Source organism: Triticum dicoccoides, chromosome 4B (genome assembly GCF_002162155.2).
Source record: "Triticum dicoccoides isolate Atlit2015 ecotype Zavitan chromosome 4B, WEW_v2.0, whole genome shotgun sequence".
Lineage (NCBI taxonomy): Eukaryota > Viridiplantae > Streptophyta > Magnoliopsida > Poales > Poaceae > Triticum > Triticum dicoccoides.
In genome coordinates this window covers 659,054,291-659,068,694 of record NC_041387.1, presented here as the reverse complement: position 1 = coordinate 659,068,694, position 14,404 = coordinate 659,054,291, and the positions used below count along the sequence as shown (strand labels likewise).

General features: G+C 43.5%; 2 protein-coding genes across 2 annotated transcripts; both read left to right on the top strand.

Annotated features, from left to right (window-relative positions):
* Nucleotides 1-1,328: 1,328 nt before the first annotated feature.
* Nucleotides 1,329-5,172, top strand: LOC119294222 (mitochondrial inner membrane protein OXA1-like). Its single transcript, XM_037572455.1, has 8 exons — nt 1,329-1,401; nt 2,431-2,472; nt 2,942-3,000; nt 3,366-3,441; nt 3,574-3,702; nt 3,778-3,891; nt 4,580-4,634; nt 4,739-5,172. The coding sequence occupies exons 1-8, from the start codon at nt 1,333-1,335 to the stop codon at nt 5,044-5,046; spliced, it is 852 nt and encodes a 283-aa protein (XP_037428352.1). The 5' UTR covers nt 1,329-1,332; the 3' UTR covers nt 5,047-5,172.
* Nucleotides 5,173-9,195: 4,023 nt separating this feature from the next.
* On the top strand, nt 9,196-12,914 carry LOC119294221 (palmitoyl-protein thioesterase 1-like). The gene is made up of 11 exons (XM_037572454.1): nt 9,196-9,304; nt 9,382-9,466; nt 9,555-9,627; nt 9,737-9,790; nt 9,911-9,961; nt 10,359-10,421; nt 10,519-10,584; nt 10,677-10,715; nt 11,213-11,335; nt 12,366-12,458; nt 12,563-12,914. The coding sequence occupies exons 1-11, from the start codon at nt 9,196-9,198 to the stop codon at nt 12,716-12,718; spliced, it is 912 nt and encodes a 303-aa protein (XP_037428351.1). The 3' UTR covers nt 12,719-12,914.
* Nucleotides 12,915-14,404: the final 1,490 nt, after the last annotated feature.

Here is a 14,404-nt window from a genome sequence, read left to right as displayed (position 1 = left end):
AAACTATGCCGACGGCTGGACCCTGGCCATCGGCATAGGCTCCTATGCCGACGGCTATACTATGCCGACGGTCTGACACAAGTACGCTGACGTGATCTATGCCGATGGGGCTATGCCGATGGCAGCCGTAGGCATAGATCTACGCCGACGGCATACGGCCTATGCCGACGGCCCTTGGCCGTCAGCATAGACCGCGAGTCCGGTAGTGGAGGGGGGGGGGGGGCAGGTTACAGTGGCAGCGACAAGGGGACTAGAAGGTATCTTGGCCCCCCTAACATCAGTATTTGCTACTAATTTACTCATAAACAATACATATTAGTGGTTATTTGCTGCTAAAACTCATGTTTTTTCCCCAAAATTTGGCCCTCCCAAATATGTTTTAACATCACTTGGCCCCCCTAATCAAGATTTTCTGGCTTCGTCGCTGCTAGGTTGGTCTCCACAAAGCTCCGCCACTGCCAACACCTGTGAACCTTCTCATCTTTGCTTTCGGTCGGTGGGATTTCAGACATCTCAATTTGCACCACGTTAGATGGCCTAAAGCGTATGGACAGCCAAATCCGAATATTTGCAGGCAGTTTAGTGCACGGATGGCAAACATTTTGAAAGTCTAGAGGAAAAATCGTGTTGATCCTTTCTTTTAGGGGAAAACGTGTTGATCCTGTTTCCGTTGGAAGTTTCATGTAAGCCGCAGGGGCCCATATGTCCGTGGCGTAATGTCGCTCCCGCCGTTAAACCCCTCTTGTCCCCTCGATCCCCGCACCATCTCGCCGCCGCCGCCGCCATGGCATTCTCCGCCGCGCGGAGGAGCCTGGCCACCAACCTCTCCCGCCACCTCACCTGCCGTCCCCACCCCTCCCTCTCCCACCTCGTCCCTTCCCACCACGACCGCGGCCAAGACCCCTCCTCCTCCGCTGCGCCAAACCCTACCCAGCGACCCGCGCCATTTCCCTCCGGCGACCTCCGCCGACGCTCGAGGTCCCAAAACCTTCCCTTACCCCACCTCCTCCCCTTCCCCTTCTGCGCCCGCCGTAGCTTCTCCACCTCCTCCCCGCCCCCGGATGGCGTGATCGACGCCGTCGCGCGTCTCATCTCCGACGCCGCGTCCTCAGTCGCGCCCGCATTTTCGTCGGAGGAGGTGGCCGCCGCCGCGGCTGACTCGTTTCTCCCAGTCGCGGCCGTGCAGCACCTCATCGACGCCGTACACTCCATCACCGGGCTCAACTGGTAACTTTACCACAGTGGACCTTGGGGGTTCCAGTTTTGAAAATTAGCTGTAAATAAGTTGCTACGTCGTGGGTCATTCGCAGGTGGGCTTCCATTGCGCTGACGATGTTGTTGGTCCGGACGGCGACCATCCCGCTGCTGGTGCGCCAGATCAAGGCCCAGAACAGGCTTTCTGTAATCAACTCATTTCAGTAACTTCGATTGTTTCTTCCTATATATCATCGTGTCTTGTGTTTTTTGGCGATGCATTTTATGAAGAGCCGCAAAGTTTTTAAAACCTAACTGGATTGATAGATAGAGGTACAACACACTACTAACTGTAAATACTCCCTCCGTTCACTATTACAAGATGTTTTGGTTATTTCAATACGGACTATACATGCGGACTGAAATGAGTGAACAGACACACTAAAACATGTCTCATACATCTGATTTAGAAAAAAGTTAGAACATCTTATAGTAGTGAATGGAGGGAGAGTAGTTCGGTTGGTCATCACTGCTGAAGTGGATAAGTGCCTGTGTTTTGGCCCTTCTGTATTTCAAGCATTCTGATGGGGACTATGCAAAGTCAAGTGGGCTGAGGGGATTTAATGGCTACATTGCCATTACAAGGTTCTCTGAGCTAACAAGTGAATTGTTTTTGAGTTGTCATGCGTCGCAAATAGGTCCAGTAGCATCCAATTCTTTAGCCTCAAATCATCTTTCTTTCTTTTTGTGCGAGGGAGGAATTAAATCATCCTATGTCATAACTGGATTCATGAATAGTATGGATAGACACATGAATTTTTTACAAAGTTGCAGTGACACCTTTCTTGTCATGTCAATGGTTAGAGTTATAATCCAAGTGCCTCGTCCATACTCTTGATTAAACGGGGCCCAATAATTGGCTTTACATTTTTCACTTAACCTGTTCAACGATGTTGATATCAATCATCACATCTTGATTACCATACTGTGACTATAGGTTTGTAGCTAAAGTGATCGAAAAAAAACACTTCGATAAATTTTTGGTGATGCCCCCAGTAAGTTCTTTGAAACTATCCTGCGCTACTCAAATTTCTGTGAGGTCTGGAATAAGTTATATGGTACTTATTTCTTTTGTTATGTTCATTGCTCGTTTAAATCTATCCACATTATATGTCTTCTTAGAATGACTACAAGATTTAGTTGAATTTACTTCTTTGAAACTCTTACTCTATACAGGCATTGAAGCCAGAAATCATAGCAATCAATAAGGAAGGAGATGTAAGTAGATTTCGATCTTTGGCGCGGGCTGCATTTTATACTGTAACTTCTTGACAGCATGTTAGTTTTAGAAACCATGGTTGTATTAACAGCAAATATCTGCAAGCATACATTTACTATTGTTTGTTATGTGCAAAGCTACCATATAACATTTTTTGAAGATGTCATTATGCTTTGCATTGTTGCCCCCCTTTTACTAAATCATACTTCACTGTTATTTGTACTGATTGTGATGCATAGATAAATGCCACTGCTACTATGATCAGTTCTTTTAGTACCATATTTAGTAACTAGACATATTATCAAGACATTGCAATCACTTACCAATATGCTTATTCAAGTTAATCAAAGTTAACTGTTATGTAGACCATGGTACGGTGTTGGTAAATAACGCAAGGTAACCTAAATTACATTATAGTATTCTACACTCCTAATTAATGATATAACCTTTCATATTTATTTCCTGCAGTCAAGGGACCCACAATCGAGGCATGATAGGAGGAAGAAATTGCGTGAGCTATTAAAAAAGTATGCAACCACCAATGGTTCACTTATTTGCCCCGTGTTGAAATCTGGAAGATGTTTTTCCTGACCGCTGTGCATTTTTAGTAACGAATCATTTTATGTTTAACTTTGTGGTTCTTCAAACACAGGACTGTTCCTTTAAATGACTTGGGCTCTATAGTAGTTTCTAGGGTTTTAAATTACTTTATTAGCTATGAGATCATTCTTGTTGTCATCCATGGTCTCGAAGTGCCTTTTTTCTGCTCAAATCATGTTTTTTCAGTATTTACATGTCTTGCATATTTTGACTTTGTATGCAGCCATTCTACATTTTTCTAGTCTTCTAGGCAATAAATTCATTGTTTTAATTCTTGATTTTCTTTCTTCAGGCATGGTGTTAGTCGATTGACACCCTTTAACCGTACATTCCTCCAGGGGTCTATAATTTTAAGCTTTTGCTGTGCTGTAAGTTCATGCCAACTTGCTCATAATTCAAAATTTCTATCTACAATCGCATCTAGTTATAAAACTGTCATCTAGCAGTAACATATTTTTTTTAATGTTTCCCGCCTTATGTTCTCACCGTGTCAACTGTAGATACGGAACATGATAGAGAAAGTCCCTTCTTTGGAAGGAGGTGGAGCATATTGGTTTACTGATTTAACAACTCCAGATGAGCTTTACATCCTGCCGGTGTTGACATCAATGACAGTTGCTGTGGACGAGGTGTGTATCTTGTCCAAAGAACTAAAGATGCCTTGTCTGTTATGTATGGTTGAGAAATTAAATCTTTCTTCCCAGCTCAATGTGAAGGCGCGCATCCAGGGACAACCTATTCTTGTGCAGCAAGTGGGGAAGAACTTGAATAGAGCACTGGCTTTTCTGATTATACCGCTATCAGTGAGCATCTGCAAGGTATAAATCTAACTACCATGTATAAGGAATTCAGACATACTGGGAGTTTGGGGGTTGTTTAAGAATGTTAAGTGACCATTTTTGGGGTTGTCCTAGATGGCTTCTGAAATTCGCCAAGGTCTGCCCCATAACTTGGAAAGTCCACCAGTTATCCTTCCTACTTGACCTGTGCATCCAAATATAGCCTGCATATTACCGGAAGCGGATTTGTAGCACCCGGGTGCTCCACAGTCCACAACCCTATACGAATATTAAATTCAAAAAATACTGAGAATTTTTTTAAAAAAAACCCTGAGATTTGAGATATCAAACATGGGTTGCCGATCTACTCCTTTGTGAAATTTTATGAAAAAATATCAGGAAAAGTATTCGTGGCAAAAAAGTTTCTTATGTATAGAAAAAGAACTGTTTGGTTGCATTTTTGTTCGGACAATATTTCCTTCGCCAAGGATACGTTTTCTGGTATTTTTCACGTAATTTCACACGGGAGTAGATTGAGAACCCAGGTTTGATATCCTCAATTTTTAGATTTTTTAGTATTTTTTAAGTTTAATATTCATATAGGGGTGTGGAGCACCCAGGAGCTCCTGTGTATTTTCCGCATATTACCTGCATACCACTACTATAACATTAGCAGAACAACAGCTGTGCTTTTTGCACCACCGTAAACAGTTTTTTTGTTGTGCAGGCGCATTTCTTTTGGTGGGTGCCATGGAGTGCGTTTACTTTTGTGTATGGATTTGGTAACTCGTTAGCACTGCTGTGTTCAGGCCTTGTGTTCATCTCCTTTCGCACTTCCTAATGCGTAGTACTAAACCTGGCCTTACCTTATGATTTCTTGTCTCAGCTATTCGGAGGCCAGCCGTGAGGCATTACTTTGGTCTTCCTCACCTAGCAACACGGCCTGCACCTGCACCCGCGCAAGTGCCAGCGCCTAACCTTTCAGAGGGGACGGAGGGGATGCCAGCGCCAACCTCTGCTAACCATTCCGAAGGGACGGAGCCGATACCAGCAGTTGATTCGCCGCCTGCAGCAGCCAAGGGATCCGTGCATTCTAGGTCTGAGCCAAGCGACATGACTGAGAAGAAGAGGCGAACTCCGAGGGTGATAACTAACAGATTGCGCGACGATTGCCCCTCGAGCGATGGGCAGTGATCCCAAGGAGGACTCTAGCAAAGTTGTGTGTGACTGACTGCGGTGATATCTTGGGAGTTCATTTCCTTGTCCATCCACCTCAGACGGGCTTGACATCTGTTTAATTATTGCGTGTTAGTAAGTAAAGCCGGTAGTAGTTATATTTTTTGTATTATTGGGTGTTGACCAATCATGTAAGTTCATCACTAGGACAATTCGACTGCGCACTCTAGTTTGGATACGGAGCGTTGGCCACGAGAATATAGAAAATCAATTTTTAGCAAAAAACCGTTTTACAATATGTATTACCGATTATTAGTTTAGGCAAAATTACGTTTGGGTTAGGGGAGTAATAATTGCGGCTGTATAATTATTTGTTTGAATAGTCATTAGCTTATTGTGCACTGACGCGTGAACCGTGACATCTTCCTACTTTCACCTCTCGGCCGCCATTGACGAACCTTCAAGCTCCCATCTAGGACTCATCTGTCGCTGCTGCTCGCGTCCCCTTCGTCCACAATGAATCCGTTCGTGGCCGCTGGCCCTTCCCTTGTTGCCGAGGTCATTGCCCTCGGTAGTTTTCCATATTTTTATGCTTGTTTCAAAATGTGATTAAAATGTCAGACTTGGCCGTTTATAACCAAGGGCTTAATAATGTGAAAATATTGGTGGATCTCTGAAATAGCTACTTGTGTAGCTAAATAAATATATATTTTTTAAATAAAGAGCAAACTATGAAGCACCCGTAGTTCAAATTCGACTCACTTCTTGCGGAAAATTGTCTTTTACATGAAAGGTGGATGGAAACCTTTTGACATGCATTCGTTTGGTCAATTGTACATAATATGTGGTCTAATGTTTTAAAAAAATGTAGTGGTCCAAGTTTGCAACAAATATTAGCGAGGTTCTTCACAAAAAACTCATTTTTGGCACTTAGAAAATAAAAAATAAGTTTTTTGTACAAAGAAAATGGAAACTCCCTTTGGCAACAGTCTTTGCCATTCCATGATGCACACTTGTGCAAAATATGAGATTATTTGAATAAACTATGCCTTAAATGTGACTATAACATTGATTATTTGACTTGTAAGCCATGAGTCTTCATGCATGATAGCTTATCTCTCAGAATACCTTTTAAAAACGTTTGTCATATTTCAAGTTTGTTATTTTTCTTGAAAAATATGTCACATATAAGAGCATCTCCAACAGCCGCCCAACGCGCGGCGCGCTATAATCTGATTTGCGGCGCGCCCATCGCCAGGTTTGGCACGGCGCGCAGCGCTGGCTCCAGCAGCCGTGCTAAAATGCAGCGCCAGCAGCGCGCGCGAGCAACCGGCGCATCACATTTGTTGCATTTTGTACACAACACATCCACAAAACAAAGACATGGCATATAATTTAAATCACAAACATCATTCAATCAAGTGTAAAATAAATAGTTCAATTTATTACAACTCAAACAAATAGTATCTTTCATGAAATACAACAAATAGTTCAATAATACAACATCAAACGCACAAATCTTGATGCTCTTTGGCAGCCATTCCAAGCCCACAACTCCTCAATGAGATCCTTCTTGAGTTCATTATGCGCCGCCGGACGTCGAATGTCATGATAGGAGGCAACAAAACGGGCCACCCTTTCAGCCCTCCACCGCACTTGCGGGATGTCCCAAGAGCTCATAGTGAGAGTAGTCTACATCTTGGCCACGCTCATTCTCGATGATCATGTTGTGCATGATCACACAAGCGTGCATTATGTACCAAAACATCTTTTGATCCCAAAATCTAGCCGGTCCTCTCACAATAGTAAATTGGGCTTGCAAAATCCCAAAAGCTCTCTCCACATCTTTTCTAGCCGCCGCTTGAGCATTGTGGAAATCAAGATATTTCTTACCTTCCGGTTTTTTCAACGGCTTCACAAATGTTTGCCACTTTGGGTAGATGCCATACGCAAAATAGTAGCCATGGTTGTATGTACGATCATTAGCTACAAACTACACCGGTGGAAGTTCACCATTTGCAATCTTACTCATTAGTAGTGACCGATTTACAACGTTGATGTAATTCAAAGATCCAGGCATTTCAAAAAAAGCATGCCAAATTCAAGTCTCTTGATCAGCCACCGCTTCAAGGATTATAGTGGAACCCTTTTTTTTTCATGGAATTGGCCATGCCATGCCTTTGGACAATTCTTTCAACTCCAATGCATGCAATCTATTGAGCCAAGCATACCTGGGACCCGCGAACTTTGTTCATCTCCAATAGCCTTGTGACGTCTTCAGCATTGGAAGTTCTCAAGTACTCCGGGCCAAACACTTGCACAATTTCGACTGCGAAGCGCTTGACACACATGATGGCTTGGCTCTCACCCCATGGCCAAGTGATCATCAACTAGATCAGTGGGGATACCATATGCCAACATACCAAAGCGGCTGTCACCTTCTGAAAGGTGCTATGCCCGAGCTCTCCGGCGGCAATCCTCCTCTGCTGAAAAAACCGGTCATGGCTCGCTAGTTTCTCTGCAATGCCCTGAACAACTCGGTGCTCATCCTAAACAGGCGACGAAAGTATGACTCGGGGTATGTGGGATTCTCTACAAAATAGTGCCTCATCAATCTGTTGTGGGCATCAATCCTATCCCTTCAAATTTTCTGCCGACCCATAACCGAACCACTGTGCTTCGTTTTTTTATTGATGTGCATAGCTAGGATCATTGCAAGATCCTCCTCCTCTTCCATATCAAATTCTTCCTCGGAAGAATCATATGACGAACTCATCTAAAATGTTCAAAACTAGGCTATAAACAACATGCACCAAATTTCATGTAAAAATGTGGAAGTTGGAAGCAATACATAACTCTTGCGGGCCTTTTGTCGAACACCTTGCGAGCGCCAAGCAGCGGTGGGCGGCCGGGCGCTGTTCGTCCGAGGACTTCCGCGCGCGACGGGCGACGCTGACTAGAGAGACAGGGAGGAAGCCGCGGCCGCGCGGGAAGAGACCGGGGAAGCGCCGGAACGGTCGCAAAAATGGGGTGGCGCGGGCGGCGGCGGCGGTGCGGCTGGATGGGTAGGTGGAGTTGCGCGCGAGCGCTCGGGAGTCCAGCGCGCGGGAGCGGGCGCAGCAAATAAGCGGGGCGCGATGGCGTTTCCGCCCGCGCGATGGCGTTTCCGCTCGAGTGCTGAATTACATATGCCGCACGCGCGGTTTTTGCGCGTCCGCTGGAGCATCTAGAACGGTAGCGCGCGCGCGGGAGCGGGCGCAACAAATAAGCGGGGCGCGATGGCGTTTCCACCCACGCGATGTCGTTTCCGCTCGAGTGCTGAATTACATATGCCGCACACGCGGTTTTTGCGCGTCCGCTGGAGCGTCTGGAACGGTAGCGCGCGCAGCAAATAAGCGGGGCGCGATGGCGTTTCCGCTCGAGTGCTGAATTACATATGCCGCACGCGCGGTTTTTGCGCATCCGCTGAAGCGTCTGGAACGGTAGCGCGCGCTAAAAGCACTACTTTATTAACGCGGCGCGTATATAGCGCAGCTGTTGGAGATGCTCTAATAATACAATGCGAATGTTTTTACATTTTTCTCATTCCATTTTAATTTTTTTTATGGCGGTTCCAGAATACGGTCAAAACGTCGGGCATGGCAATTCGTAGCTAGGGGATTAATAATGCAAAAAATTTGGTGGATCTCTGATGAAATAGCTACTTGTATATATTACTATAATTTTTTAAAAAATAAAGAGCAAACTACGAGACATAGTTTGACTTCTTACTGAATAATCTTGGTGGAAGGACAACTGGCTGAAAGAACCGATAGTCCTATAGGGCTGCGGGTGCGCGTTTGCGCGACACCCAGCTTTCCACGCGCTAAATATAAGGTCCGTAAGTCATCATAGAAAGCGACACCAGCTGGCCGTATAAATCATAAGCTCTCTACATCTATCGATTAGGACAGGATGTCGACTGAGACTTACTCAGTTGACTGAGTTTTATGACCTCAAAAAAAAAGTTGACTGGCTTTTAGCGAACCCGGCCGGGAGAAAAATCAAAATTTTATACGAGTAGAGTACTTGCTATAAGGTCTTTATAAGTTCGAACACCGTCGAGACACACGCGGCCCGTCTCAAGAGTGAGCGACGTCCTCTCGTGTGTCCCTCCGACGCCAAACCATGGTCCTGATGCCGCGGAGAGCTCCGCGCCTCGCCGCTGCCGTCCTCCCACTCCTCTTCCTCCTCATCCTCACCCCCGCGGAGGCGCTGCCCTTCGTCGTCCTGCACGGTCGGTCCACCCTCGCTTGCTCTGCTTCCGTCCATGGCTTATTTACTGGTTGGCTGACTGATTGGTTCGAGGAGCAGGGATTGGGGGCCAGTGCACCGACAGCAGCGTCGCCGAGTTCACCCGGCTCCTGGCCGACTGGTCCGCCGCCGACGGCCACTGCCTGTACGTAGTACGTAGATATGAGTCTTCGACGCCCTTCCGCCGCCCGACGGCCACTGGAGTTTGACTCATTGTGCTCGCTTGTGTTCAGAGAAATTGGAAACGGGGCACGGGACTCCTGGCTCATGCCTCTACAGGAACAGGCTGATATCATGTGCAACAAGGTGATCGGTTCGGCGCTTTGGGCGATGATGATGCCTTTTCCTCTGCTGTACGCTGAGAAGATAGATAGATATTCATCATCCATGCCTGCTTGCTAATTTGTTTCTGCAGGTAAAGGAGATGAAAGAGCTAAGCGGCGGCTATAACATTGTTGGTCTGTCGCAGGTATATAAGTATATATATGCTGTTGGCATTTTTCTACAACACAACCTGTGAAAAAAATATAACGCAATCTATGAAATGTGTTGTTCTTCTACTAAACATAAACATTATGTGCTTCCACAGGGGAACTTGATTGGCCGCGCAGTAGTCGAGTATTGTGACGATGGACCACCGGTGAGTACTGAGTTGCTTTCAAAATTGTACAGGGGATAGAATAGCTGCATGCACCTGAATGGTAATCTGGATGCTTGTGAATGTGTGTTGGGTCTCTGTGGTCATATCTATTACCTCCGTTCCAAAATATAAGTCTTTTTAAAGATTCCAATATGAACTACATACGGAGCAAAATGAGTGAATATACACTCTAAACTACTCCCTTCGATCCGCAAAAAAGTGTACATATAGCTTTTGTCTTATGGAAAAGTATAAGCATGCCGATTAGTGAGAGTTTTTCTTTTTTCAAAAACATGCATACAATGCCTTAATTTTAAGCTTTGATTGATCAGTAGGGTCGCAGAGAATGCTATTCGGTTTTTGTGCAGTAAGTTATGTATTCGGACACTTGTAACAGGTCAAGAATTTCATCTCACTCGCTGGGCCTCATGCTGGTACTGCTTCCGCGCCACACTGTGATGTAAGTTGATCTCATTATCCCCAGCTATAATATCCAGTTTATTGATTTAAACCAAGAGTCTGATTAGCTCCGAACATTGTACATCTCTTTTCTGCAGTCTGGTTTTTTTTGTGTTATTGTTGATGCGCTGATCAAATCCGAGATTTACTCGGACTACGTGCAGGTACTTATATCTTGGCTTAGTTACTTCCCGAACTCTAGTCGTGCTAGTATTAATAAACGAGAGACTTTAACTTGAGCCGTGGTGAATTACAGGCACATCTTGCGCCAAGTGGTTACATCAAGATCCCAACTGTGAGTTGCATTGCATTTCTTGAGGCCATCATCAACAAGAATTCACCTTTACTCTGATATACCTATCATTTGCTATTAATATATCCCCTTTGTCAAAAAATAGCTATCATTTGCTGAACTTGCACTCTTTTGAACTCTTAAATTGCTTCTTGTGCTGTTCCGTTAACTGTCATTGGGCACTGACAGGGCTTGGGTATATCTGAGTAATAATGAATTCCGTATTTTTATTTATGGGTGGTTTGACGTTCTATTTTTGTCGGGCGCTCACTCGCTCTCTGCAGAATTTTTTAAGCAGGCAATCTTGAATCCTTGATGTGTGTTCAGCTTTCAGTTTTTACTTCTACTTTTTTTTTTTGCAAAATAGTTTTTACTTCTACTTCAGAGTGGAAGACCGTAAGAAAACATTGTCTTGTCTTTAACCATAAATCTTGGAAGTAAGCCTGAGCAGTATTTAATGATATATTCCTAGTCACCGAAAATGTGCTGTTTTTTTTCAGGATATTGATGATTATCTGAAGGGATGCAGGTTTCTTCCCAAACTTAACAATGAGATACCAGGTGAAAGAAATGTTGCCTACAAGGAAAGGTTCAGCAACCTAGAGAATTTAGTACTGATCATGGTAAGGCTGGCAATGTCTCAAATCACATTTTGATCCACGTTCAAATATTAATGGTAGCATACTTGAAGTTGGCATGGAATATCAAAATTCAAAATGGACTTCCCTTTTTCCCTGTTTTGAAATGCAGTGGGAATCGATTTTCTGAGTCATTGCTTGGTGATTTTCCCTGTTCATGCAACAATAAATGTTGATGAGAATGTTAACTGAAAATATTTCAAGCATAGCTCAAACACACAAGTATTTCTTGTGTGCACCAAAATAACAAAATAACATGAACATGTACAACTAGGGTATGCATTTAGTAGGTGTCTTTCCCTTTCGAAGATTCATAATAGAGACTGATAATATTTTTTTAATCCGAAGAGCATAGAACAATTTTCTATGGTAATTTTCACTAAAAATAATATTTACAAATACACAGGAAAAAACAGGACAACTAACCAACACCAGTTCTAGGGAACTCCATAAAGAAATTAAATCAGATTTATTTCAATCCACTGCTTGAAAGCATCTCTGTGCTTGTTCTTTGTCTTGAGAAGAATCAACTGAAGATCATTCTAAGCTGAACCCTCCAAGACTGAAGAGGGAGCTATTGCTTTGAAAATCTTGGATTTTCTCTGCATCCATAGGTGGCAGCAACCCATGATGATAATATCAATTGAGAACTGAGAGGATAGGAAATCTGCCATGAACCTTAATTTATCTAGAAACATTGATGCCTCTTTTCCACTCAACAATAACTGAGTCCTAGCAACTAAGAGCAAATGGACAATCTGAGAAGAGATGAAGAGCAGTTTCTTCACAGTTAAGATCACACATGGCACATAGATAGATGGGCAAGAAAAGATTTTCCTTTGAAGAAGATTCCTTGTGTTTACTCTGTCATAAGTCATGAGTCACACAAAAATATTGTATCTAAGCATTGCAACACATTTTCAAATTTTCTTACAAAGCTCTGGTGCTTAATAGAGACTGGTAACTGAAGTAATATTTTGATGCACCTACTGTTTTGCCCTAATATGTTGTGCAGTTTGAGAATGATACCATCCTCATACCACGGGAGACGTCATGGTTTGGTTATTACCCTGATGGAGTCTTTGATCCAGTCCTACCTCCTCAGCAGGTGCAATTTTTGTTCTTCATGTTGGACTAGTGATGTGTCTTAGAGAGTTGATGAAATGTTGAGTCGGTTTCGGCTAACTGAACTTACCAAAATTTGGTCTACAGACAAAGCTATATCAAGAAGACTGGATTGGTTTGAAGGCCCTGGATGACGTTGGGCGAGTCAAGTTCGTGTCAGTGGCAGGAGATCACCTAGACATCTCCAACAGTGATATGAGGAAACACATTCTACCTTACTTGAAGGACAAACCATCTGCCTGACTACCTACCCATTCGCTCACTGCCACCTGGCACGCAATTGCTGAAGCGCTCAGGCGGATGGGGAGTGACACCAGGGTACTCCTTCGGTCCTTGACATGACGATCCACCATATTTTTTTCAGGGATATAACGTTGGGTTGGTGCACATGTCATTCTCTATTCAAGCTTTGCTTCTGGCTTGGCTTTGTAGAAACAAAAATCACAGGTTACATACATGTCCTTCTTCGCAATATTTTCTCATGTTCATCTCAATACTTTGCTTCTTGCATTTGTATTTTATGGTTTGCGAGCTTCTGCCTGCATGCTTAGCAGTGCAACAAAATACAACATGCCTTTGCTAATTTGATGACACCAACCGAGCGTTGCGAATTAGCACACAATTGTGGTCTAAAATTGTAGCAGAAACAAAATAATCCCAATACTACTTCATATACTAACTTAAGGATCGTTGCTTAGCACCGAAAGAAACCTATGCGGCAGCATATACGAAGAAAATAGCCCACACAACATCCCATATGCTCCTTAGATGATGTCTGGGTTCAGGAGAACATCAACACATATGACACCGGATTTTTAACGTGGGAAACCGCCTAAATTGGGATATAAATCACGGGCCAAAGCCATCCAAATCTTCTTCCACTACTATCAAATCTGGTAATCAAAATGTTCTTCTATAGGTAGCACTAGAGGATCCCATACATCAAGATTTATGCATCTTGGATAACAACAATAAGATTTGAGTCCGCAAGAGTTAGGGATTGAAACAATTGAAGGAAATATGCCCTAGAGGCAATAATAAAGTTATTATTTATATTTCCTTATATCATGATAAATGTTTATTATTCATGCTAGAATTGTATTAACCGGAAACTTAGTACATGTATGAATACATAGACAAAACATAGTGTCCCTAGTATGCCTCTACTAGACTAGCTCGTTAATCAAAGATGGTTATGTTTCCTAACCATGGACATGTGTTGTCATTTGATAAACGGGATCACATCATTAGAGAATGATGTGATGGACAAGACCCATCCGTTTGCTTAGCATTATGATTATTACAGTTTTATTGCTACTACTTTCTTCATGACTTATACATGTTCCTCTGACTATGAGATTATGCAACTCCCGAATACCGAAGGAACACCTTGTGTGCTAACAAATGTCACAACGTAATTGGGTGATTATAAAGATGCTCTACAGGTGTCTCTGAAGGTGTTTGTTGGGTTGGCATATATCAAGATTAGGATTTGTCACTCCGTGTATCGGAGAGGTATCTCTGGGCCCTCTCGATAATGCTCATCACTATAAGCCTTGCAAGCAATGTGACTAATGAGTTGGTTGTGGGATGAAACATTACGGAACGAGTAAAGAGACTTGCCGGTAACGAGATTGAACTAGGTATGATGATACCGACGATCGAATCTCGGGCAAGTAACATACCCATGACAAAGGGAACGTATGTTGTTATGCGGTCTGACCGATAAAGATCTTCGTAGAATATGTAGGAACCCATATGAGCATTCAGGTTACGCTATTGGTTATTGACCAGAGATATGTCTCGGTCATGTCTACATAGTTCTCGAACCCATAGGGTCCGCACGCTTAACGTTCGATGACGATTTGTATTATGATTTATGTGATTTGATGATCGAAGTTTGTTCGGAGTCACGGATGAAATCACTGA

Bases quoted from the DNA above. Each gene is read 5' to 3' on its own strand.
- LOC119294222 (XM_037572455.1), top strand. From the start codon at position 1,333: ATGTTGTTGGTCCGGACGGCGACCATCCCGCTGCTGGTGCGCCAGATC. The intron at 2,473-2,941 runs GTAAGTAGATTT...TATTTCCTGCAG, and splicing joins CAATCAATAAGGAAGGAGAT to TCAAGGGACCCACAATCGAG. The intron at 4,635-4,738 runs GTAACTCGTTAG...TTCTTGTCTCAG, and splicing joins TACTTTTGTGTATGGATTTG to CTATTCGGAGGCCAGCCGTG.
- LOC119294221 (XM_037572454.1), top strand. From the start codon at position 9,196: ATGGTCCTGATGCCGCGGAGAGCTCCGCGCCTCGCCGCTGCCGTCCTC. The intron at 9,305-9,381 runs GTCGGTCCACCC...TTCGAGGAGCAG, and splicing joins GCCCTTCGTCGTCCTGCACG to GGATTGGGGGCCAGTGCACC. The intron at 9,628-9,736 runs GTGATCGGTTCG...TTGTTTCTGCAG, and splicing joins CTGATATCATGTGCAACAAG to GTAAAGGAGATGAAAGAGCT.